Genomic DNA, 27,108 nt, shown 5'->3' on the forward strand with positions numbered 1-27,108 from the left:
GAATTTCTTCAAGGATTGGAGTGTTGTTTCCAGGTGGGATGTATAGGGCGATGATACATAGGCTTTTATGACTATTCATTTTTAGTAAACAAGCTACTAGTTCTGCATTAGCGAATTGAGGAATAGGATTTGGGAAAGGAATTATGGAAAGTAGGTTAGAGTAGATTATGGCTACGCCTCCACCTTTTTTGTTTGTGCAGTCAGACCTGTTCATAAGATCATAATCTCACATACAGACATAGCAATGTCCTTCCTAACACCTCCAACAGATGTTGCAGTGTCAGGAGGGTGCACTTGATTCCCCCCTCATAGAGTGCTTACTACTCATATTTGTACAAGTGTGTTCATGCAGAAGCATCCATGATCACTCACAATCACATATGTTATGTCAGAGATAGGTTCCCCTTCAAACCATCGAAATTTCAAAACATCGAAGTTCTGATCATTGAGACCAAAACATCGAGTTTTAAAACATCGAAGGTTTGAAGGGGAAGAAAAAGGGAAGTGTAGGTGGGAGAATGTTTGTGTTTTTGCAGGGCACCAAGGTGCCCTGCATACTGTGTAACTCTATGTGCCATCAATGTGATGGCACTACAAATAGGGTATGGAAAATCTCCAGTTTAGCGCTTCTGCATATAGCGCTAAACGGGAGATTTCCCTTTATCCCACTGTAATGCGGTCTCGGAGTAGCAACATTAAAGTAGGGGGGGTGTGGGGGGCACAGCCCCCCTGTATACAATTGTTAAAATTTATTTTTCTGGGGTTTTTTTGGTTACACTTGTAGCCTTTGATGTTTTAAAATTCGATGTTCTGGTCTCGATGATCAGAACTTCGAAGTTTTGAAATTTTGATGGTTAGAAGTGGAATCCAGAGACATGGGGTTACTGCTGGTACTATTCTAATATTGTCCATGATTGTGCGTGTTTCTGTTTACTCTCATCCATGAATCTGTAACTGTGTGCCCCACTTGGTTGAGACCTCTGCTGACATTACAGTCATATTCACGCAACTCATTTTATACAGCTTCACAATATGCACCTAACCCCTATTGTGTAGAACATCCCTTATGTATGTCTTCTCCAATGTTCATGTCAAAATGCTTACATCCCAAAGAAATCTTCTCCGTTGTTATGTCACCTTGTATGACAGTCACATAATATACATTCACTGTACAGTTCGTACTGTATCATGTCAATATGTGATTAGGATTCCTGCTACAACTGTCTTCATTGACATACACTCATCTACCATATGTTAACATGTTTCACCTGTCCTCTCTCAATGTACATTCCTACAATCCATCTGTGTGTCCCTATTCAACACACACATTTCCCAACTGTTTATTTTTAATGGCAGTCTATGCACTGTTACTGATCATTTACACAACTTTTGTTCAGTATGCCTGACACAGGTCAGGTTTCAATAGTCTGCACTCTATGCTCATTCATATAATGTGTTGGAACTATATTCATACAACATGCTGACCTAGTTTACCCATAGGTAAAGAGGTTTACATGTTTGCTGCAGTCTGTGTTGCTTTACACGTTTTCCTGGTCAGCAACACTGTTGACAGCCACGACACCGCTCTTATTTACGTTTAAACACAGTGCACAAAATTAATATGTAATTAGTGCTCTGCTCACCTCACAAACATGTTAATTCCATGTAGGCTTAGCGCTAAGCCTACAGGGAGTTTATTGAATCCTTAGGTTGGTCTTGAACATGTTAAAAAAAATTTTCATTTTGATGTAACTAGCCCATAAAGTTTCCAATGTAAAGTGCTAAGGTTAATGCTGGCTGACCACTGTGACATTGTATGCTACCCTTTAAGCACATTTTGCAGTTTAAAAAAGGGAGGGGTTTTATATGGGTATATGACTTTAACACTACTGAGCCAGCTAGAATGATGCGCAAGTCATGTGCTACACAGAACTGCCATAGAATTAAACTGGAATAAAGAACTCCTGAAATTAATATTACAATCTCTCTCTCTCTTTGTGTTATTTATTAAGCTACTGCAAGGCATGGTACATGATCATACTACAAAAGATACCTTTGTATGCCCTATCTCATTACTGTCGTCAGGAACTAACGACATTTTGGCAACTGCTTTCCAAAATAAAGAACCAAAAACTTAAAGCTCCACTCCAAAGAACCAAAAACATAAAGCTCAAAAACATTGTGGTCGTGTTTTTGGTCCAGCACCAAAGCGCTTTAAATTTCTGGTTCTGTTTCCTTATTTGTCCTTTGAACATTTTTCATACATTTTGCCTATGCTCCTCAGAAAGTTGTACAGTGGTCACAATTTCTTACTGGTAAAAATCTTTGAATAGAATATCCATCCATAACCCTTTTTCCCACTTTTGCATGAGGCCGGGGTATCATTTCGATAGTGACAATCATCCAGAGCCGAGGATTCACGCCACCAGGTGGCTAGCCCTGCCACGGTTCTTCTTCCATACCAGACACTCGCATGCACACACACACACATCTATGGTCAATTTAGAGTGTCCAATATACCTACTGCATGTCTTTGGAATGTGGGAAGAAACCGGAGCACCTGGTGGAATATATCGGCATAAATTTAAGTTCTGACATAGCCAGAGGGCTACTCTCCTCATTAGAATCTCCTGATTAGAGTGTGTGTTTTTAGTCACTCTGTCAATGCCCAAGGCTAATGTTTTGTTTCTTAGTCAGGGAACTTATCTGCTCTGTCTTATACCTCCACTTCAATAATGTCAAACTTCAGCTCTTAATTTTGCTGTTGCCCTCATCACCACTCCTGATCACTTTGTTGAATACTTATTTCGTCATATTTTCCGTTTCTTCCCCCTGCTCTCTCATCCTGCAGATTCACTACAGATTATTTAAAACTTACTGAGGAATATATTCAAAATATGTTTAAAAGTAGAGTCAAGAGCTTCCTCACTAAGCTGTCATTCTTCAAGAGAAATAAGAAATGCTCCTACCTACTGCAACATATGATGCTTAGAACAGCGTGCGAGGTTCATATTCTGAGGTGGGTGTACACTATAGTAGTGTGACTAGAGTGGGTTGAACAAAGCGATTGAGTATGATGTGAATGCAGCCTTTAACTGAAGTACATAAAGCGCAGTCATGGTAGCAACTACATGAAAGTCAGGTATACGCCTGTACATGTACAATTCTCACAAAGTCACTCTGTCCCTCACAGGTTAATGATAGCTGGTAAACAGAAATGCAAAAGGGGTTGCTCTGTGTCTCCCTACATACTATAGCAGACTATGTCCAAAGAGACTCTGAGTAGATGAAATATTACTTTCATGAGTTAAGCAAAATATCAAAATATTAACATGCTGGAACTACACTTATCAAGAATGGACCATGTTCCTGAGTCACACAAGCAAGAGCAGATATTTTCCATATATAACAAAGTGCTCCCAACTAATACATCAAACATATCAGTGCCTGAAAAATGATTACAAATGCCATGGATGCTGGAATTCATTATTTTAACATATCTGCATGCAATTAATTTTGAAATTGCAACACAGCAATAGAAATAATATGGTATATATATTGTGTTGTTATATATGGGCTACCTGTTAAAAGTGTTATAAAATGTAGTATGGGACTCGCATATACAACAAACATATCCAAAATGTATAATAATGGAATCAGTGTAAATTCATCAAGTGTTACATTTGCTTGACAGCATGACAAACAGTAAGCCTAGTTATCTAGTCTGCCCTTTAATTGCATTCAGCATTCTATCTCCCCTTTTCCTATCATCATTCTCACATTTGCACCATCTGTTCCATGCCCTTTCGAAGTAATACCCCTCTACCACCCACTCTGGCACCCTACAGTATTGTTCCAATATCTGTGAAGAAAGGTTTTTGCAGATTCAAGGAGTAGTAGGTTCCTACCAATTCAGACTCAAGAAAATGTGCATCTAGCTAACTAGAGGGATGTGTACATATTTAACTATTACAAATACACGACATATCTGTAAAATTTACGAAGCTGTACGACTTAACAACCCACCAACAAAGCCATTACAAAATATTCCTTACTTGTCTCACAGGCGAACTTCTAAAATGACCCGTTATCTTGTCTATTACAGAATTCACCATTGTCCAATTAGCTCCATGATACTCAAATTTAGACAATGTCCCACGGCAGGAAATGGTATCACTTTAATAGCTTCCACCTTGCTCATTCATATCCTAGTTATAACTATCAGAAAATAATTTTTAAGAAACCTCAGGTGGCACTTAAACTGCAAGTAGCATCAGTACAAATTGGTACTTTAGTATGTAAGATTAAGAGGAACAAAACTTGTCAGCAAAATGCTAGTGATTGACATATGTATGATCACTAGTATGTGAGTGTCCAGCTATTCCCCAGAAAGTCGAATAGCCAGTGTAATGGGAATTTCTTCTGTCCTCTTGATAGTGTAACCTCAGAGATGGTGTACATATAAGTATTGTGGGGTCTAGGGTGGACTTGCTTGCTGCAAAAATGCTTCTTTGTGTTTTTTTTTTTCAAATGTTGTGTTTATTAGCTAATTTTCACTCAATTCATGATCACAGCTGTATGAGGTGATAATAAACGAGTCAACAGCCTGCTAGAGAGCCAAGTTTAAGGCTATGATCTGCAAATTAGCTTCATCCTGCAATCGAATACTTGACTCTTTCACTCTCCACTTGCAAATCGTGTGACTCTGAATAAGTTACTTTACCAGTCGAGTCAGCACTGATATGGATGTGTGTTGCTGGTGGAATGATCTAGCTTAACAACGAAGAAAAAAAGAAAAGACCCCTGCAACAAATTAAGGAGATGCAACATTGCATACTTTTCAGTAAATAGCTGCAATAAATGCAGAACTGCACATTTTCATTTAAGTATTAAAATGTGTAAAATAGGATACTGTGCTGATTCTACTTTCGGCTTTTCCCGGTTAGGGGTCACCACAGCGGATCACCTGTCCGCTCATGATTGGCAGTGGAGTTTTATGGTGCCGAGTTGCCAGCCCGGCGCCCAACCTTCCACAGAAGGCACACACACGCACACACTCACACCTACGGCCAATTTAGAGTAGCCAATCCACCTACAGCATGTCTTTGGGATGTGGGAGGAAACCGGAGCACCCGGAGGAAACCCACGCGACTACAGGGAGGACCATGCAGACTCCACACAGAAGGCACCCCAGCTGAGAATCGAACTAGAGAACCTCTTGCTGTGAGGTGGCAATGCTAACCACTGCACCACTGTGGCCACCCAGGATACTGTGCTGATTATCACTGCAGAACAAAATGGGGTTTAAGAATGAACGGGAAGCTGCTACTTAAAATATGGAAGATCACAGGATAATCTCTGTAGTTCCAGTTACATACTGTAGAAATCTCTGGCAAGAGACAGGATACAATTTGTGTAACTGACATGCAGCAAATAAATATAACTATGAAATGACAAAATACATTTATTGGAGATGAACAGCTTGGTAATGGACTAATTCACTGCACTTCACAGTGCAGTAATATTCTAACTATGATAGAATGTGACATGAAGGCTACTACTTAGAAAAACAATAGTAAATCTTACCAGGACAGAGGACTAGAATCTAAATCTTTATGTAAAATGCTTAGCTACAAAATTTTCCAAATCTCATTTTTAAAAGCTGGCACCTGAGTAAAATGTACTTTAAATAAGTGAATTACCCCACCTAATCTCTTGCAAATAGAAAGCTAGTCAGCCTACAACAGAAGAACATTAATTTATTTTTTATGACTCATTCAGAACCATTTTTGTACTGGCAAGATACACAATGTAAACGTATTACAGATTTATTTTCTAGACACTGAAGCATATTTGCCTGTCAGTGCCAATAACAGCACTTTTGTTTCTCTACCTATATTTGTCTGCACATTAAGCTATCTAAACTGAAAGCACACGCAAATATCTAGTTAACATGTTTAATCAACATACCTGTCTGTATGTTTCCTTATGGTCTTCATCGTTTCTGGAGTTGTAGTATTGCTCAATAAAACCAAAATATTCTTGCCGTTTACGCTGCAATGTGCTTTCTCTTCTGTCTACATTTGCTGGCAGATACCCCTACAGACAAAGTTACAAAATTAAAATTAATAAAACTGAATTTCATGCTTTTATTTAAAAAAAATGCAGAAACTCCATTGCCAGTATAGCATTAGCAATCAGAAGATATTAACAGATAAAAAATGGGTTTAACTATAATTCATGTGCTTTCATATGGTTTAGATTTTTTCTTTGGTTTAACAATTTAAATGCTACAAAAATTGTGAAGGCACACACAATCCTAAAATAAAAGCAATGATTATAGTTTGGATCTGATGCTTTTATTTCTGTTTGAGCTGTTCCATCAAATGCAGCACCAAATAAAGGGACTCTTCTTTATTTCCTGAAATAAGGACAAAAATAACACAGATCTCAAGATTTAAATAGCTTATAGGTAAAAACAATGGTGACTGATTTTTCAAGTAATTATAATCAAACCTCATTAGCCTCCACATGTATGAAAGAATTCTATGCCTTCCAGCCAGAAGTATGCACTTCTTTCAAGCAAGACCATTTTTCTTAATTTTCCAGGCTTGTACTACAAAATAAAATAAGCTCCCTTGTTTTAGCCTTTACTTCATAGTCTCTCTGCTTACCGCTTAGTTATGAAATTGTAACAAACCCTTTTACTTGTAAATTTTCTAAAGCTGCTTTACATGATCTAAGTCAACAGTGAGTCAATGAACTCAACAGCTGAAAGGCCACCACCTGAGTGAACAACTTCCTTATTTCCGTTTTTTTTTATTTTTTTTTCTCACACAGACAAGATCACTTTCTTCACAAATGCTGAATATACAGGTCTTGCAGGATTCTGCATTAGGACTCAGTAAAATAATTTTATAAATGACCAAATTGTAACCTTTGCTTATATCTACTAGTGAGTATAAAGATGATACCCTGTTCTTTTTCAGTGGACCATAAACTATACAACACGTTTTCAGAGTTCAGTAGCTATTTCATGAGCAGTCCCACTCACCGTTAATGTCTAACTTAATGAAAGTAACAGAAAATAATAATTTTTCAAGTCATTATAGCACTTAGTGTAACTTATTCAAATAATAATTTTAACTGCTGAGTGTCTTCTTAAAAGTAAATTCAGCAACCCAGAGTCACTGCTACAGTACTTTCTTCTAAAGAGACAGCTGGCAGATTTTCTGACTCTTATTTTAGTTCTAAAGTTGTAAGATACCTCAGGCAAATGTTTGTTTCAACTAAGCAAGCTGAGAAAGTGTCAGGACTACTGCAAAATCATCATGCAGACTGCAGTCATCAACATTTGCACTTTTTTGTTTTGATTTTCAGAATGCATTCCCTAGTAATCCATGATGAGTTATATCACTACAAAGAAGTGCCATAGCAATGGGTGCCGAGGCGAGGTAATGCTATACACATTTTTTTTTATTTTAAAATCAGCAGGAATCTAATTGCTTTCCCCACCTTCAGAACATTTCAGGTATAAATATTTTGTTAGCACAATCATTATATCAATTAAATAATTAACCTACAGTCTCCTACAAAAAATGAATTGGAATGACAATGTGGAATGGGAAGGCATCAGTCTGACTTCTAACCCCCCCCCACCACCATCACACACACACAGACACACACACACACACACACACACAGTAACAAGCAACGGCTCAGTAGCAGAATTCACTGCTTCACTGGCAATCTTAAGAAAGAAATTGCTGATCACACATTTAGCATGGAGATACAGTAGTCTATGCACTAGTTTTAATAATGGCCATCCTTATCAAAAAAATAAAATGCAAAAACAATCTATTTTTAACTTTATAAAGTATGTGCGTTTTACTTACATTTTTCTTTTGAACAAGACCAATACACTTTAAGTACTTTTAAAACACACACCAGTAACACTCCTCACCTTTTTTATCTAAGAAGGCCATAAAGGCATGCCTGGGTGCAAATTTGTGGTTACCATCTAGTTATCTAAGATTGCTCTGATGAGGGATAGTAGCTACAGTATTGATATGCTTGATATGTAAAGGATGTCTGCTCCTTACGTAGGGAATGTTTGGTTATGAAGCTCCCTCTCTGCAGTGAGTTTTGTTAATTTACCGGTGTACATTAAGATCTTTCAAAAAGGTGTTTTAGATGTCATTGGTCCTGCTAAGGTAAAATAGATCCAACTTTATGGAGTGGAAGGATAGGCATGGGAGCCAGTAGGCCACAGAATACAAGGATGGTTCAACTAATCTATCAGGGTAGATGACGGCTTTAAGACTTTATTTTCATAGCTAGAAATCTCTGTGGCCTTTGGGTAATGTGCTTTGTTTGCTACATAGCAAAAGGGGCTTGTATTCAATAATAAATCTAATAAGGGAAGGAAATATTACAATAACAACATCTTCAGATCTACAGGAAATTCCCTTGGATTTTGGTTGGTCCAGACAGAAAGACTTCCTAACTATGTTGGGGAGACAGTAGTCGAATAACAACTTATGGATGTGCCAAAGTCTTTTAATAACAGTGTCATTCTGTACAGGAGTATTATTTTATTTATTTATTTACTTATTTACCATTTATTCACTGGATAGGTGGACTGGTCTGTTGAGCCTTTCCAGCCATGACCAGAACTCCAAGAGCAAATAATACATTGTGGTCTTTCAGTGAACAACACTATATACAAAATGAGAATATAGCAAAATTCAGAACATAGTAAGACTGAGTAAAGATACAGTAACATTAAAAGATCTAGTCAGAGTACAATGGAAAAAAAGATATATACAAAATGCAAACTAAGATGTACATAAAATATAGTTTATATGATAGGAATTGGGAATGGCGTGCTTGGTGAACAGTACCATACTTGCAATTTTTAGCATTCAGTTTGAGACCATTTTCTGAAGACGAAGTATGCAGATAGTTTGGCCCCTGCTAGATCAAAGTGGCATTCATGCCTTCCTGGACCTCTGCTGTCCTACTCTCCTACCTTGCTGCATTGCTCTCTCTCCCTCTACACCCCTTATCTGTCTGCTTAGCTGATCTTCCACATTCCTACCTTGCTGCATTGCTCTTCTCTCTCTCTCCCACTACACCCCTTATCTGTCTGTGATCTTCCACATTCCTACATCTTGCTCTGCTCTTTACTCACTAAATTACTCTACCTATAATCAGAGACCCCCTCCTCTACCTATCTTCACTTCATAGCTTCTTTTCTTCTCTATACTTCTGTCTCTCCCCACTCACTTACTTCCAGCATGCCCAAGTCTCATCTCTTCTCGTCCCTACCTATTAACCTGTTATCCCTCCCAGAGGTTTCTTATACTTCCCAAATCCTCTGGGGCCATTTTTAAAACTTTTGGCCCTATTTGGATACACCACTTCAACTCAACAAACTGTGCTGCTCTCCCTATAAACAAGCCTCCTTGAGAAAAAGCCAAAGGAACTAGCCCCTGCTCTCTCCCCTATTTGGATACACCTGTGTGGACTTCAGACCTACACAAGCACTTTCCCTTTCCCCTATTTGGACTAGAAACAAGCCTAAGAAACCAAGGAACTTTAGCCTATTTGGATACACCTGTGGACTTCCAGACCTACATCTCAAGCCTTCCCAGCTTATCCAGTCCGCCAAGCAACTCAAAACACTGTGCTGCTCTCCCCATTTTTTGACTAGAAACAAGCCTCCCTATTTGGATACACCTGTGTGGACTTCAACTCAACAAACTGTGCTGCTCTCTCCCTATTTGGACTAGAAAAAAAGCCCTCTTGAAGAAACCAAGGAACTTTAGCCCCTGCTCTCCCTATTTGGATACACCTGTGTGGACTTCCAGACCTACATCTCTTGGACTAGAAACAAGCCTCCCTTGAAGAAAACCAAGGGAGTATGTGCACCATCTGCTAAACCTACTGTTCTTTAGTTATTTTAGCCCCCTCTGTGGACCTTAGTTGCATCCCAGCACCTGGCCACTAGATCTATTAATCTAATTACTGCCTTATACTCCTATTTCTTCTTTATCTTCTTCCCTTTAATCTGTAAGCCCTATTTCTTACTTTACTCTCTTAATCCACTATAGTCTCTCTTTCATACTACATCTCTGTCCCCTGTACTCTTGATCTTCTGCTGCATTGCCAGCCCCCAGATCTGTCTACTATCTCTACTGGTAAGGCCTTTTCCTCCTCCCTATCCCAAGCTCCTCCACTGATAGCCACTACCCTATCTTCCAATATCTATCCTACACTACTCCCCATCTTTCTCTCACACACTATCTCCCCCCATTTACATTTCATTCTTACCATTCCATTTGTATATGTGCATCTTCTTATTCTAATACCACACTACTCATCCTCCACTATCTTTTTTGATATCCCCTCCCTCCTTCATCCAAATCCATTTCATTACTTTAAACTAAACACCATACACTCTACAAAAAATCTCCCACTTTCAAATGTAAATTACATCTCCTTTACTTCCATTTCTAGGTTTCAACTCCTCTACTCCTCCTCTTGTCTTGCTCTATGTCCATCCTAACCCTGGGCCAACACCAACTAACATTCTCTCTCCCACTACCCCCACAAATAGGCACAATAATAAATACCTTACATTTATTACCATTAATACCCAGATATTAATAACAAAATAACAAACTTTCATGCCTGGCTAAATATAAATGAACCTGACATTGTAGCAGTAACAGAAACCTGGTTAAAACCTCAAACTAGTAACTCTGAAATTTTACCACCTGGCTACCAAGCACTCAGGTAAAAGGTGGTCAACTTTAATAATGCAGAACTAGTCATAGGAATCCTCAAAATAAACAACTTCAAAGTATCTGTATTATAACCATCTATATGAATATTCTCTGTTGGGCCTCAAACAATATTAAACAGGAAACTTTCATTCTAGGTGATGTAAATATTGATTGGAATAATATTAATAACAATACTCCCTTCAGTCTATCAATCTTTATAATTTTACTCAACTAATAAACAACATTACCAGACCTAACAAAACCAACCCTCCAGGATCCATCTTGGACTGGATTCTAGTCAGCCACCCTAACAATATCTCCAACTCGGTACCTTACCAGACTCATTAAGTGATCATCTCCCCAGCCTTTATTAACCGAAAAACCCAACAGCTCCCACACCAACAACAATATGCCTACTCTAACTATTTTAATCCTTCAGTATTTTCAGAAACCCTTAGACTAACACAAACTGGGACTCACTACTCTTCCCTTCCCCTAGATGAACTCTTCAATACTACCTTCCTACCTTCTCCTAGATTCCCAAGAAAAGGATAAAGTTCAACTCTGCCCTGGCTAACTAAAGACACTACAAAACTCTAATGCGACAAAGGGACAAAACATGGAAACTTTACAACAAAACTCAGCCTCTTTACTGCAATTTAAGCAACTAAAACTTATTATAAAAGATAAGAAATCTTACTACAGCAAACTTCAGTCCTCCCTCACAAATAATCCCAAAAAATTCTGGAATTCCATCCATTCACTCTTACACCCAGGTACAAAATCAATCCCTGTCCCAGAATAAAATAGACTGACACTGAAAATAGCAACTCTCTTTAACTCATTTTTACTGGCTCAATAGCTGAACTGACTAAATCCTTCTCCTCTTCCACCCCTACCCCTAACCCAAGGCATCCTTCTGCACCCATCCCTCACTCCAACTCTCATAATCCTCCTCCCACTTTCATTCTACATCCTGCGTCTACCACCAGCATCAAACAACTTCTAAACTCAAACCATGCTCCAATGCCCTGACAACATTCCATCACTCTTTCTCAAGCATACCTATCAGCATTCTCAAATAGATCCATCCAAGAATCTTATGTTCTAAACTTTGGAGAGCTGCCCAAAATCTTATGTTCCGCATTCTGCCCTAACAGCTCTTCATTCCTTCCTAGAAATTGTCAACACAACCCGTGACTTCTGAAAATTGTCTCCACTGTTCTTCTTGACCTTTCTAAGGCCCTCTAACCTCAACCTCTCCCACAACTCCTTTCTTGGTTCAGAAGTTATCTCTTTGATAGATCCCAAGCTGTGAAATGGAATACTGGTACCTCAAAATTCCTACCTACTCTGCTCTTTAACATTTTTATCAATGATCTCCACTCTTCTATTCCTCTTGCTCAAATAGTACATCATTCTCTTCTCCCCTCTCAAAAGCTCTGACTCCTGATAAGTCATCCTTCATAATTTCCAGCCTCTCCCAGTCCTCAATAGAAGTTGCTAGTAGTGCTAACATTGATGAACACCTGAAATTTAACAATCATATTCAACTAAACATAAAGAAAACTCATCAAAGGCTCTATATGCTTTATAGAAATGAAAACTTTTCTTACTCCATCTTCAAGACAACACTACCTTCCCTTCTCCCTTCTCTACTGTATGGTGCTCTTCTATCCAATCTCTCCTCCTCTATCTTACTAACTCCACTCATTCTACACACGAACTCCTAATCCAACTCAATTTCCTCCAACTTACTACTGCACACAAACTAATCTTTAAACCTACTGCTTGCCCAGCATTATCTAATACCTTCACCATATACAATCCTCCAAGGCCCCTAAGATCTAGCCACCAAAATCTTATTTCAGTTTACAAACCCAAACCGACCCCTGGCCAGCTCTTACTCTCCTATACTACAGCAAAAATGGAACTCACTTCCTTCCCTTCTAAGAGCCACTACAAGCTATGAACACTTTAAATCTCTAAATCTCTTCTTCATTCTCACCTCTTCCTAAATTGGAAATGTAATTGTATACTTCCTACCTAGATCTCAAGTTATCCTAGTTCCATCCCACCCCCCCTGGTTCCCCCTCTTCTGACTCTCCCTCCCTTCTTCATTATCTCCTCCTTCCTCCTGATTAAACCCTTTACCTTCCTTCAAGTACTATGCTCCTCTCACCTTAACTCTTTTGCCTTTTTCTTCTCCTGGACTCAACCACAATTTGAACATTAGTTTTCTGTTCTTTTCTATCCTCTTCTAACACCTCTCCTTTAATTTCTTTGCTTCTTCTTTTTTTTCTCTCATGCATCCATGCTCTTGCATTCAAACTCTATCTATAATTTGCTTTCCTTTCCTACTTACTAACATCACACTTGCACTAATATATCTTTTCTTATGTATAGTGCCCATTGCACCTCATTCTTGTTTGGAAATTGTTAAAGTATTATGCTATTAGAACAGAGTGTGTTTTTGTGTGTAATATATTAGTTTAGATCTTTTCTGCTGTTTTTGTGTGTAATGTACCAGTGGACTTCCCCGGTTATCAAACTGGAAATAAATAAATAAATAAATAATCAAATTAGTTTCTGTTTGCAGTCATCAACAAATTTGCATAGCCATACTTTCAATGTACTGACCTGAAAGTTAGCCAAATATATGACAGAGAGAAGTCCCAACACAGAACCTGTTCGATACCATGAGAGGGTACTTACAACTTTCACAACTTGGGTTGTCTCACAGAGGCAAATGATAATCTAACACACAGTGTAGGGTTTTATACAGAGTTGTACTGATATGTCTGTAGCACCAGCATGAGGAATGGTATCAAAAGTCTTGACCAGATTGAGATAAGTAGCATGCACTGAGGGACCACTGTACACTGCATCAGTGATCTTGTCAAAGAAGCTCGCCAGGTTTGGGAGGCAGGATCTAAACTTCACAAATCCAACTGTTTTGGGTCATGGTTACTAATGTTGCTTAAGTCTATGAGTTCAGATATGATTCATTCCACAGCTTTACATTTAAGGCTGATGAGCCTATAGTTACCAGGATCAGAACAACTGACTTTACATGTAAGAACATCACTGTAGCAGTTCTCCACTTTTCTTAGTGGCTAAGACAATGTACAAAAGACCGAGAAGGGGTTGGAATAGTTTACTTTTAGAACTGATAAGGATGCATCTCAGTATGTTGTCAGGTCTCACAGAATTATTAGTTTTAGTTATAGACAAGGATTCCAAGACTTATTCAGTAGTAATTTTGGGGAAATGGGGATGAAGGGATGATATGGCTCGGTGGGGTAAAATGCAAACTAAATCTATCTGCCAATATATCTACTATGTTTTTCTGGATTGAAGTGACTGGTATTACTGTGGACCTATTCAGCACATTGCTGGGTATTGTTTCTTAGAGTCCTTGCATAACTGAAGGAGGGTTTTACATTTCCTAATGGCGCTGTTAAGATCACTGTTGGTCTTATTGAGAACATTTCTGAGGCTGGTGGATTATTATTATTTTTTTTAGCTATTTATACACTTCAAATTTTTGTTACACCATTTATTGATATGAGTGTTTCACCATATGGGTTTATTCTTAAACTTAGTATACTTAGAAAGAATGGACTCTGATTTGTCTATGCAACTACAGAGGTGATGGCAGAAGTCAAAAGTGAAGGAAACCACCTTTTCCTTGGATGTGTGAGTAGGAGGTTCTGGGGAATTTGCCTACATTGTCTAAGAGATGTAAAAGGCAAGTCACTGACAAGTCTTTGAAGACTGATAAATTAGATAGAAGGGAGGTACCAAAAGGCCTGAAGGAAAAGACTGATTTGTAGTAAGATTTTAGAAGGAATTTTGTGATGTAGTGTGCTATACAGATTGAAGTTACGGGGGTAATAAAACACATTAAGAATGTTTGAACTCCTACTAGGAAGTTTAATAATTTGTTCCATGCCATTTACTTTACTGACATCCATGAAATGCTGAGTATATTTATTCTTTAAGGTAGAAGTATGCCAAGCAATGGCTGGGTAGCTAAGGTCTCCCAACATAATAGTGTTAGGTTTGGTAGTGATCCTTTAAATGCAGTGAGGTTGCTATCATGGTCCTTTGGGACACTGATGGGGATTGGTAGGTATAAATTATATAGTAATTGGTTTTGTTGAGTGACTTGGACCTTTAAATTAGGATTGTATATAATCAGATGTCAAGTGATGGTGTTTCTGGCAAAATCAGACACTACATCACAGCTAACTTACGTCTGAAAACATGATAGATGCTGAATTGTGTTATACAGTAAATGCTTTCAGTGGACTGGAACCAAGTTTCAGTAACTACAAAAATATGGAGATGTTAAAGTTGCAGTAGTACCTAGAGTTCTGGCAGCATTCTGCTAAGACACCTAGCACTGAGTGGTTGTCACTTCAATTTGCTTGAATCTGAATTTGATATGTTGGATTGTCCAGTAACTGGAGTAAAAGGCACTATGGGAGAAAGAAATATTTTTGTCATTATACAAAAGCCTTGTGCAAGAGGTGTACTGTACTCATCACATCCCAGGACATTCTGGATCCCCTTTGAAAGACACTAAACACAGACACACACACACAGACACAGACACAGACACACACACACAGACACACAGACACACACACACACACACACACACACACACACACACACACACACACACACACACACACACACACACACACACACACACACACACACACACACACACACACCTACTTAGCCAACTGTTAAAACTAATTATCTTGTCCTAACATTCAGGCATTATGTTTGGTGAAGCCAAGACCAGCGTCTTCCCTGCATAATAAGCATGCATAGTAAGTAGTCATGTCCTTCTGCATGTCCATTAGGGCAGAGCACCTAAATCAGTTCCACACAAGCCAGCACTAGGCTATAATCATATTTCTCATGTTTAAGGGTCCTTGGGCCCTTGTAAACATCTCAGATTCTTTCTCCAGACAGGCAGGATGCTCACAATCACCCTGTTCTTCGATAGCCTGGTTATGTGGAGTAAACGTGCTGGATAACATCATCACCAATGATGATACTGCAGATAATACTGTCACTAACTTCTCCGGTTACAGACAGTATTAGCTAAAATGTGCAATACAGTGTTTTATTTACAGGGGGTACAGCTATAAACCTGCAGTCAATTCCGGGTGTTATGTAGCCAAAAACACTGCAAGATCTGAGATGCAACTTAAACAATATAAGCACAAGGTACAGCAACTGAGATAATAAATAGGTCAAAATTACTCAGAAATACAGGTTGAATGCCACTAATAAGGAAGAAAAATGGGTAATACACACAACATACAATAAGGCAAAGTGACTAAAGAATATAGTCATAGTGATGCAAGACTACAACCATGGTTATCATAACATTAAACAGACAAAAATGTGATAATTCAGTGGCACAGTACAATAATTCACTACCTGATAAGACAAAACAATTGCAGAATGCAGGTTCAGATTCTAAGAAATTATGTAAACACTATACTGCAATTCAAAAATGGCATAAACAGCAGCAAAGGTACTACAAGCAAGTAAACACAGTAAAATAAAAATAAAAAATGTAAATACGCAACCTGCTATGGACTGCAAAGCCACTTAAGGGAGCAGTCTCCTGAAGAAGGTCACCCACCAACGTCTCGATAGCGTGGTTAGTATTGCGCAGTGCTTTACCCAGCATTCAGCACAGCTCGAACAAACACAAGGCCATGCAACCAAATTAAAACAAGACAGAATAGGAAAACAGCCAATACAAACCCACTGTACTAATTAGCTACTAGCAAATAACAGTACTTTTTATGTTTGGAACTGCTTTTGTTATTAGCAGAGGGACAGCACGCGTCTCAAATTAATTTTGGAGAGTCACTTCATAAGAATACTTAATTATATTAAGAAATGTGGAGTGCAATAACAATGCTACAGGAGACACATTTGGAAAGAAATTAGCATGGAAATTTGATAAAGAAAGGATTTCAGGATGGATATTCTGCAGAATATCAAGAACAGAGGAAAAGAGGAGTACTTATATTAAATGCTAGAGGGGCTCTAGTATTGACAGAAGAGGTAATGGCAGATTCGTAGTAGTAAGGGGCTACTAGCAAGAGATGAGAATTATGCTGGCATATATTTATATTTCACCTAAAACTGCTATTATGGAGCTTAAAAATTGGGAGAAATAATCAGCTTTCAAAATATTACTTATAGCAGGGGAATGGAATTTGATTTGCAATAATGAGTTAGTATCTGGGGCGTAGAAGGAAAAATATAACAAAAGAGGGTAGATTTATGAAGAAATTTATGAAAATATTTGGTATGAAAGACATGAATTCAGTAGTAGGAAGTAGCAGAGAATTTACATATTACCTCCCAAGGTACATTAAATGGGCTAGGCTACAGAGAAATAATTCACAGGAACATGTGCATTTAACTGAGAACTTTGATACACATCCAATAACTATTTCAGATTATGCACCAATAATTACTTAGAATGCAGGGTAATGAAGTAAAGATTAGACACTGGCGCTTCCCCACTTACCTGTTAAAACGAGAGGAACTTAAGGAATGGGTAGTGGAAATTATCTTGGAGTTATCAGGGAGAATAGAAAGCAGAAGTTATAGCTAGTAAGTGGAATAAAATGTGGTTAAGAAGTAATAATTATTTAGAGGGGCTGAAAAGGTTAAAGTATTATTTATTTATTTTATTTACTTAACATTTGTTTACCAAGAAATCCAACTGGACATAGGTCCTTTGTCAACAGAGGCCTGGTGATAAAAGGTCCATAAGTAACAGTAAATTTTAATGCACAAATTACAATAAAGTAAAACAAATGTAGTACACATAAGGAAATACAAATTTGTTACATCATGACAACAAAACCTAGGATTTGAACTTAGCAAGAAGATGGGCAACTGCAGAGTACCAAAGAGAAAATAAAGGAGTACCTGGATAGCATGCATGTGTTTAGAAAGATCGTTGTTAAGCAAAAGTTTTTGATAATAACTCTAGAGCACAAAAACTTTTGGCTGAATGACTTAGGCAACAGAAAATAGAAAGGGTTAACCATTCAGGGTAACCCCTTGCCTTGAACATTCATTTTAAAACTGTCATTTCGCCAAAAAAATCATTGTCCCTGGAAGTCATCCTACTTCCGCTAATGTATTGACCTTTAACTATATTTTTCTTATCCTGAATGGTTGTTAGAACAAGTTGAGAAGGAGATCTTGAATGGAAGGAGTGACAGATTCAAACCCATTCTGGGTATCAAGTTAATTGATGAAAACAAAGGTAAGGACATCTTGGATGAAAACTTCGGCAGAGCACTAGTTATTGAATTTAATGCCAGTTCCAAGGTAGTTAGAGAAATTGTGGAAAAGGAGCGGAATAGATTTTCAGCATTCACAGACTTGGAAAACGTGTCTGGGCGAAATCTGAAAGTAGTTTACAAAAATTCCTGTAGTTTGAAATATATTTTGGAATCAAATGTCCAAGAAGGATGTTCCAATAATAAAAAAAGAAGGGGAAGTTTTAAATGTGGGCATTGTTAGCAGTGTCCATATGTTATCAGTAAGGAAAGTATTTTTTTGGAGAGTAGGAATATGGTGTCTTGGAAGGAAATGAATTTAGCAATTGTGATTCAAAAGGTCTAGTTTACTTAGCATTTTGTGGAATATGTCATGCATTTTACGTGGGGAAAATGGAACGTAAATTGAGGAGGAGGATTTATGAACACATGTATGAGATTCAGATACAAAAAGAAACCAATGCTTTGTATAAACATAAACAAGAATGTCCCAATGCTCAATTTTTATTTTTTGTTATTGAAGGGGTGAGTATTGATGGAAGAGGAGACCTATAGGAAGAGACAATTGAGTACAGAGAACATTGATGGCAGGTCACAATGCAGTCTAGTAAACCACCTGGTCTCAATGAAAAAAATTCATTAATTCCCTTGCTCAAACTTAGATCAGCGAAATTGTAACAAAATTAAATATATGTAAGTTTTTACTGATTATTTATTTTTCAATCAGTTTTTTTTAATCAAACACACACACACACACACATATATATATATATATATATATATATATATATATATATATATATATATATTATATCCAAGTTTGGATGTCAATGTCTTTTAGATTAGGTAGTAAAGCCCTTATTCTTTCACTTGGTATGTTTTTTATTATTGTTTGTATAACATTTCCTTGAAAAGTCACAAGAGGGAACTAGAGTATAATAAATTGCAGAGTGTAGATTCTTCAGCATTTAGTAAGGTTTTAACTGATTCATTTTTTAACATTGGTACTTAATGAAGAATACATTTTTAAGGAATTGTTTATGTATTATATTTATTTATTTTTTTATTTTTTATTAAATGTGTTGGTTAGGGCTTAATAGAATGTGTTTTGTACTGTTTTTTTTAAGATAAGTTTTTTTAATGAGATGATTATTTAATTGATCACATATCTTACTTAATTGGTGAAGGTATTTAAGTTTTTTGTAAAATCATCATCCCACATCTGATGAAGTTGCTAAAATGAAAATGTATACTTGTCTTGATGTTTATGTTGTGTGGATACTCAATACATTTGTTTGGAGTGGATTTCAACCGTCTGCTGGGGCTTTATTGTGTCGCCCTCTGAGTCACTTTTCCTTGTTTAGGAGAGGAGATAAAACTGGTAAGGTATAATCAATCTGCAGGAAAATTTCTAGGAATATATGGTATTCCAGTGGAATTTTGCAAGCTAGGAGGAATGAAACTGATAAAGATGTAAGAAGGCTTTGTTTAACAGTATTTTAAAAGAAGAGGAGGCACCAACAACCAGGAAAAAAGCTGTGCTAGCTGTAGTATCTAAAGATGGTAAAGACCCAGCTGATCCAGTTTCATACAGGCCAATTTCAACTTTAAACCATGATTATAAAGTGATTATATCTATAGTGGCAAATATGATGACAAAATGGTTAGATATGGACCAATGTAGTTTTGTGGAGAGGAAGCAAACATTTGACAACAATAACAGAACAATGATAACCAACAGGGAAGCAGAAAGTAAAAATGTCACAGTTATTGGTGCACAGAAAGAATTCAACAGAGTAAACTGAGATTTTATGAGTAGGGCAATAGAAGCATTTGCATTTCCTTATACAATAATAAGGTTAAACAGAGGGATACAGGAGTAAAAGGAGGCAAATAGGAGTGAAAGGAGGTAAAAATCAAAGTGCCTTCTTTCCACTTTATTTGTGTTACATTTAGAACCACTGGCAAAGAAAATCAGGGACAAATGAAATTCAAAAATATAACTGGTATGGTGTTTAAGAAAATTTGACTTTATTTGCAAATGATATTGTAGTGTACCTGATGGAAGCAGAAAAGACATCTCTGTGTTGTGGAACATTCTGATACAGTTCCATTTTTTCAGAATATAAAAGTATTGAAGATAAAAGAAAGGCTATAGCTATAAACTATGGTACCCATAAGTGAACTGATTCAGCAATACCCATATTTATCAGGACATGATAAAATTAAATATTTAGGAGATATGGTTTAAAAGGATTCTATCTGGCAGTTAAGGATATGTTTGAAGAGACTACACAAGAGTTAAAACAAAAAATGAGAAAATGGAAGCTCGTGCCTATGGATATGGACAAATACAAGTATGATGATGCTTTTAGCCCCTTTTGTTTTATACATAAGACATTCATATTTTTATCAACCAGAGGAGAAACTGTGAAAAGCAATTAATCAAGAGTTGAAGAACTTTATTTGGGAGGAAAGAGGGCAAAAGTCAAGAGGGATAAGCTGATCCTCCCAACAGAACAAGGAGGTTTAGGATTACCTGATTTGAAGGGATATTTTAGAGCTATACAGTTAAGGCTCCTATATACAACACAAGCAGAAAACTACAATACAAACTAGAAAGAGATGATGATGAAGCAGTGAGGGTAAATTCAAGGAAAAAGGAAAGAATGGGATTTTGGAAATAGATCCTTAGAGAGAATAACAGTCAACAGAATGGCTTGTTTGTTTTTATCTGAAAACAGCACGGGAGCAATTAAATTAGAATTGCAGTTAGCTATTAAGTACTGGTTGATGATTCAGAAAACATATGGCATTATGGGCTCATTTGAAAGAAGTTTTTGCAAGTTTCACGAGTTTCAACCCTCCCAAATACACTGGAAATTGATTAACTCAGTTACTTTCAAGCAAAAGAGAGGTCCTGTGTTTAAAGCATTCTTACATGTTTCAGCAAACCATTGATACATTGCTTCTTCAATGCAACTGTCTGCTGTAGTTTTCTTTCTTTGTTTTCATGGTGTACCTTTCAATCTGAGTTAGCATCTGCCTGCAAACATCAGCTTTTCCTTATTTCTAGTCAAGTAAAATGCTGTGGATTTTGTTATATTAAATTATACTCCAAAGTTTCATGCATTCATAAACTGTCCACCCAAGAATAACCTTTCTTTGTTTTTAAACAGTGGATTTTAGCTACATTAAATTATATTCCAGAATTTCCCATACTCATTAGTGTAAATTCAGCAAACAGGTTACATTTCTTCACTTTGTCCATTAGTGCCAAACACCTTCTACCTTGCAAAGTTATTCATTCACTCTTAAAGACAACCACAAAGTTCAGCTCAGAAGAGTATAACTAGCACTCAAAAAGGCAGGTAATCAGTGATGTTCTGGTGGGTTCGATTTGTGGTCACTCCTCTTCTGTATAAAATTCAATTAGGTCCAAACCAGCATCAAGGATTGCAGGCTGGGGTGTGGCCAATATGGCTAACTGAGAGCAGCAACTGGTGAAAGATCTATGACTGAAAACTTTTCTCTGAAAGAAAATATAATGAAAAAATAAAAATTTAGAGATACTTGTTAGCTAATTCTATTCATTAACAGTCAGAAAAAAGATTTGTAGCTTCAAGTTCTTCAAAAGCTGCAACTTTCCTTTCAGAATTTCAGCTGCTTGGTTAAGAGAGAAGAGACTTAAGCAAGAGCCAATCAAGAAATTGTACCCAGGATTCTTGTGTTAAAAAAAGACAATTATATCTAGTATACAGGATGTATTACTTAAAACAGACAAACTGGATACCAAAATAGAAAGTTTCAAAGAAGAGATCAGAAAGAAGATGGAACATTTGGAAATTCTTATGAAACAAAAAAGTACACAAATCAGCAGTACCGAGGAAGCTTTATATGATCATGAAGAGAGAATAACTGAAGGCGAGACACAGACTGAATTTCTTTTAAAAAATAACTGGCTCACAGATAAAGTTGATGATTTAGAAATCAGACAGATACAAAATAACATTAGAATTTATAGTATACCTGAAAAGTATGAGGGAGACAATATAATAAACTTCTAAACAACCTGGCTACATAAAACATTAAATTTACCTGAATCTTTATCTTTTGGAATTGAAAGAGCACATAGCTCCCCATGAGCACCTTTAAATATGGAAAACTCATCTCCAAATTCAATTGTAGTTAAGTTTATGTCTAGCTCAGAAAAAGATCACTTATGAAAAACATGATCCACCCTACCTATTAAAATATTTTGACAATGATTATTCCAGAAAAGTAATGAGTAAAAGAAAATCCTGTCAAGGAACTCATAAAGAATAATATTAAAACAACTTTGGTGTTTCCTGCAAAGATAAAATTATTTCTTTCTGAAGGAACTAAAATATTTGACATGCTGGAGGAGGCATCCACTTTTGTTAATAACAACAAAATTCTTAACAACACTGAAGAAATGGACTGGAAGGTACAGCTGTCTAAAATTTTACCATAACAGTAGATGTCTTTATATTCACTGTTGCAGTATTCTTCACTAAAGGTCTCTGGTGCCAAGGGCAGCCCAATGTCTGGCCTTTATACCAAAGCCGTAGGTTTTAAAGGACATCATACATCATATGTATGCTCCCTGCTCACAGTGTAGGATATAAAGGTAATGTATGGACATAAGTAAATTACAAAACATATTACTAAAATTAATAGTCCCTTATTATTTTTGACTTGTATATAATGTATTAAACATTTGTAAGTCACAGTTGCTTTTGGCTAGCGTTTTCATGATTTTTTAGCTATTGGTAGGTAGAGAGATAGTATAGCAGTCTAATCAACAGGCAAATTAGGGGCTTTGATATCCACGGTAGGTTGTTTTATTAACAATATATACAGTTATATTGTAGACTTGTCTTTCTTTCTGTTATTTTTGAGCGTTAGTAGTTTAGCTTGTAGAAAGAAAGAATTCAAAAAATGTGGAATGTTAAGATAGTGTTGGAGGAATGCATTACAGCCACATAGAATTAAATTAATATGGTGAATAAATGTGTCATATCTTTTTAGATACAAAGTATGGATAGTATTAATCTATTATCTATTAATGTAAATGGATTAAATAATGGTAACACAAGAAAATCATTAAAGACGTCTAAAATTCAACAGAGAACACATTATATTCTTGAGAGAGACTCATTTGATAGATAAAGACATAATATTTACACACTGAGTTACAAAATATTATCATCTGTTTCTTTTAACAAAAAGAAAACAGGAACTGCTATATTTTGGAGAAAATCTGCTGTAATGCCTATGGTCATGGAATCCATTAATGATCCCATAGGAATGTATGCATTTGTAATAATTAAATATAACGGCAAACTCTAGACACTAGTTAATTTTTACTGGATTCCTGAAACAGATGCAAGAGTGACTAGCGATCCCTTAAACTTACTACAAAGTCATTGTATGGGTAGTTTAACTTTAGCAGGGGATTTTAATTGTATACCTAGTACAGGAGATACAAAGGAACAGAAGAATGCTAAAATACTGGCTTCAGCAAAAGCACTGAACATATGGATTAGTAGCAAAAAAAAAGAAGATAAGCAATTGTTCTTCACTCATTACTGTTATGAGCATGGGACACGAACTAGAATTGATAGGATGTATGCCTCTACAGATTTATTTAATAAAGTGCATTATTTTAAAACTACCCCTTGTCCTTTATCTGATCATAATGCACCAGGTATTAATATAGTAATGGATATAAGGAAATTTCAGATTATTTACAGAATCCCAGTATATATGAAGACATTAAAAGAATTTAAGCATTACCCTAAGGAATAAATCAAGATTTTTTTTTATCTTTGAATGATAATGGTTAGGTTAGTAAAGCCATAGTATGGGACTACTTAAAATGCATATTAAATATAGACTGGGAACATGGGCTAGTAATAAAATGAAAGAGTGGAATAAAGAATTTTTAGAAATACAAGATGAAATATACAAAGTGAGGTTTGAACAACAACAAAAAACAAATACTGAAGTAATTAAAAACTAATGACAAAATATCAGAGTTTTAAAGCAGAAAGTGGAGATAGCTTTAGAAAAAATAAAATTGTACAGTTATGCAATGACTTCAAAAAAATCTACATAAATTAGCTAATAGAAGTAAGATGTTAAGCAAAAAGGCACAAACCAGTAATATCCAAAATCCCAACATTAATAAGCTTATTTCAGACATAGAGGAAATGATTAATATTTAAAAAAAAATCATGAGGATCTTACTAAAGAAAAATAATAATCCTGATGATTACAAATCTGATAAGTATTTAAAGACAAATGTCACTAATAAACTTAATGTGCAGCTAATATCTCTGTTGAATAAGCCTTTATAAAGTGAAAAAATGGTAAAGCTCCAGGGTTAATGGGTTTAAGTATGGAATTATATAGTCTGCTGCTGTTCAATAGTTTAGAAGTATTAAATGATGTTTTCGGGATAATTCAGAGTGACGAAATAATTCCTCCCTCTTGGAAATTTTCTATAATCTCACCTGTACTTAAAGAAAGGATCACTATTAAATTCTATAATCTCACCTATACTTAAACAAGGAAAGGATCATTATTAAATGTAGACTATAAAATATTCACTGCCATCTTCGCTACAAGATTAAGAGCTACATTAGATTAATTCATAAAGATCAAACAGGATATATAGTCAAAGTATAATATAAAATAGGTAGTAATCAACTTAGATTTAACAAATGAATAACAAGAAATTGGCCCCAATTAGTTTAGATATGAAGACAACTTTTGATTTTGTAGATTGGAACTACTTGTTTAAAACTTTAGAGGCATTTGCATTTCCAGAACAATTTACTGGAATATTAAAAAAAAACTGTACAGAGACTCTAAATCATGTTAAAATTGGATCTTACATTTCTCAAAGATTCACTTTAAACAAAGCCACAAAGCAAGAGTGTCCCTTGATTTGCCTTTATCGAACCCTTAGCTTAATATAAGCAACAATGAAAAAAATGATGGATTCTCGATTAATAAGGATTGTCAATCTAAAATGCAGCTTTCTGCAGATGACATTTTACTGACTATAAGAGAACTGAATTATTCAATCAAAGAAATAGATGAGGAAAATTGAAAAGCTTCAAGAAGTATAGCTGCTGAAATTTAATAATAAAACTGAAACTTTAGTGTTAAATCAATTACTAGATAGTAAGTTTAAAGACAAATATAAATATAATTGGGAAGGAAAAACTAAAATATTTAGGAATAAAAATTTATCAAGATGTAAGATTAATAATAATTTTGAAAAAATAATTGAAGAAGTGTTACTTCTTGTTAAAAAGTGTGATTTTTTTTTTACTTTTGATAGATTACTACTTATTAAAATTATTATATTACCCCAAATCATATATATATATATATATATATATATATATATATACACACATTGCATTCAATAGTTTTAATACCTGACAAGAAACTTTTAAAGAAAATGGAAAAAAATGTTAACGTCATTCTTACAGTATCCTAAAAAGCAGAGGATTACTTATAGAAATCCTATAAGATTATGGGAGTATGGTGGCATTAGCTTTCCAGATGTAGAATCTTATTCTACTGCTACAAATTTTAACTCTATTATACTCTAGATAAAGCACTGCGGTGGTGGTGCTGCGGTAGCGTTGTCGCCTCACAGTAAGACGTTGACGTGTTCGATTCTCAGCTAGAGCGTCTTCTGTGTGGTGACATGCATGAATGGGCATACCTTCGTTGAAGGTTGTGCGTCAGGGCTGGTAACTCGGCACGTAAAAATCTACTGCCAATCATTAGCGGACCAGAGTTCCGCTGTGGCAACCCCTAACCAGGAAAAGCCGAAAGACACAAACAAACAAATACTCTAGATAAAAACAACCAACACTAGTCAATGGGAAACCATTCAGGAGCAGATTATACTAAATTTGTATTAGTTTATCAAATATGATAAATTAGAAATAAGTAACAATCCTTTCAACTGTTTAATAAAATTTACCTTAAAAGGAAATTTATTTCAGTATTTAGACTTTGCATACATGAAATCAATTCTTAAAAGTTAGGAAACATGTTTTTTAAAACTCCATTTATATCAAAATGGAACTTTGTGTGTTTTCCTATTGCACTACACCTCTAAATTTAAGGAAACTCAGAGCAATGTTAAAATGAATTTATTAAAAAGGAATGGATTAGTATTATGATTTGATTGCTTTGAAAGAGGAAAAGCTAAGTTGCCAGAATATTTAACGAAAGATTTTAAGTTGTATGGATCTGTTAACCAGTTATTTTTATCTATGAGTAAAAAAAATTAAATGAATTTGTAGATAATATGAGTGAAGAGGAACAGAACACTATTCCTCCATTATATGGATATATCATTGTTATCACTGAAGGCAAACTGACCTACACAGAAAGCTTGTGCAAGTTAATTATAAATAATAATAATGAAAATTTCTGAAACTTTTTAGATAATAGTGGACTGAATGATTCAATAAATGGTAAGAATTAAACTTTTCTACTTAAATCAATTAGTCAAATTTCTTCAAGTTTATACTGTAAAATTTTTATGTGTAAATATATAAACAGAATGTCTGTTACTCTTATAAAATCTCTAAGTTTAGTAAAATTACTTCATATGGTTTGAGATATAGTAAAGTTGTAAAAGCTGATTGGAGGCACATGCTTATGGAAAAAAAATAAATAAATGCATACTGGGAAGAGATACGTATATTTTTAGGGGATGTGGTCTGATAATTGTTCTTTAACTAGATCAAAAATAATAATGAATGCTCCACTTCCTTTATCTGTAAAAGCCATACAATAAAATTTCTGGAGTTTACTGGCAGTAGCTAGGAAAGTTATTACAAAAAAACTGGGAATCAATTTCTAAATTCAAAGAATTTTTAAATTTAACAGCAATACTATGTGAAACTGAAAAATGT

General features: G+C 35.8%; 1 protein-coding gene across 5 annotated transcripts in view; it reads right to left on the reverse strand.

The window, feature by feature from the left end:
• The window catches only part of TBC1D22A (TBC1 domain family member 22A), a 5,448,426-nt gene that overhangs the window by 3,732,336 nt on the left and 1,688,982 nt on the right, over window positions 1-27,108 (reverse strand). For all 5 annotated transcript variants that reach the window (XM_044088378.1, XM_044088376.1, XM_044088377.1 and 2 more), the window contains exon 6: window positions 5,971-6,099. In XM_044088378.1, the coding sequence (XP_043944313.1) occupies window positions 5,971-6,099 (129 nt within the window). The remainder of the gene's footprint in view (window positions 1-5,970; window positions 6,100-27,108) is intronic.

This window comes from Protopterus annectens, chromosome 11.part0 (assembly GCF_019279795.1).
Source record: "Protopterus annectens isolate FY-2018-M chromosome 11.part0, PAN1.0, whole genome shotgun sequence".
NCBI classification, from domain to species: Eukaryota; Metazoa; Chordata; order Ceratodontiformes; family Protopteridae; genus Protopterus; species Protopterus annectens.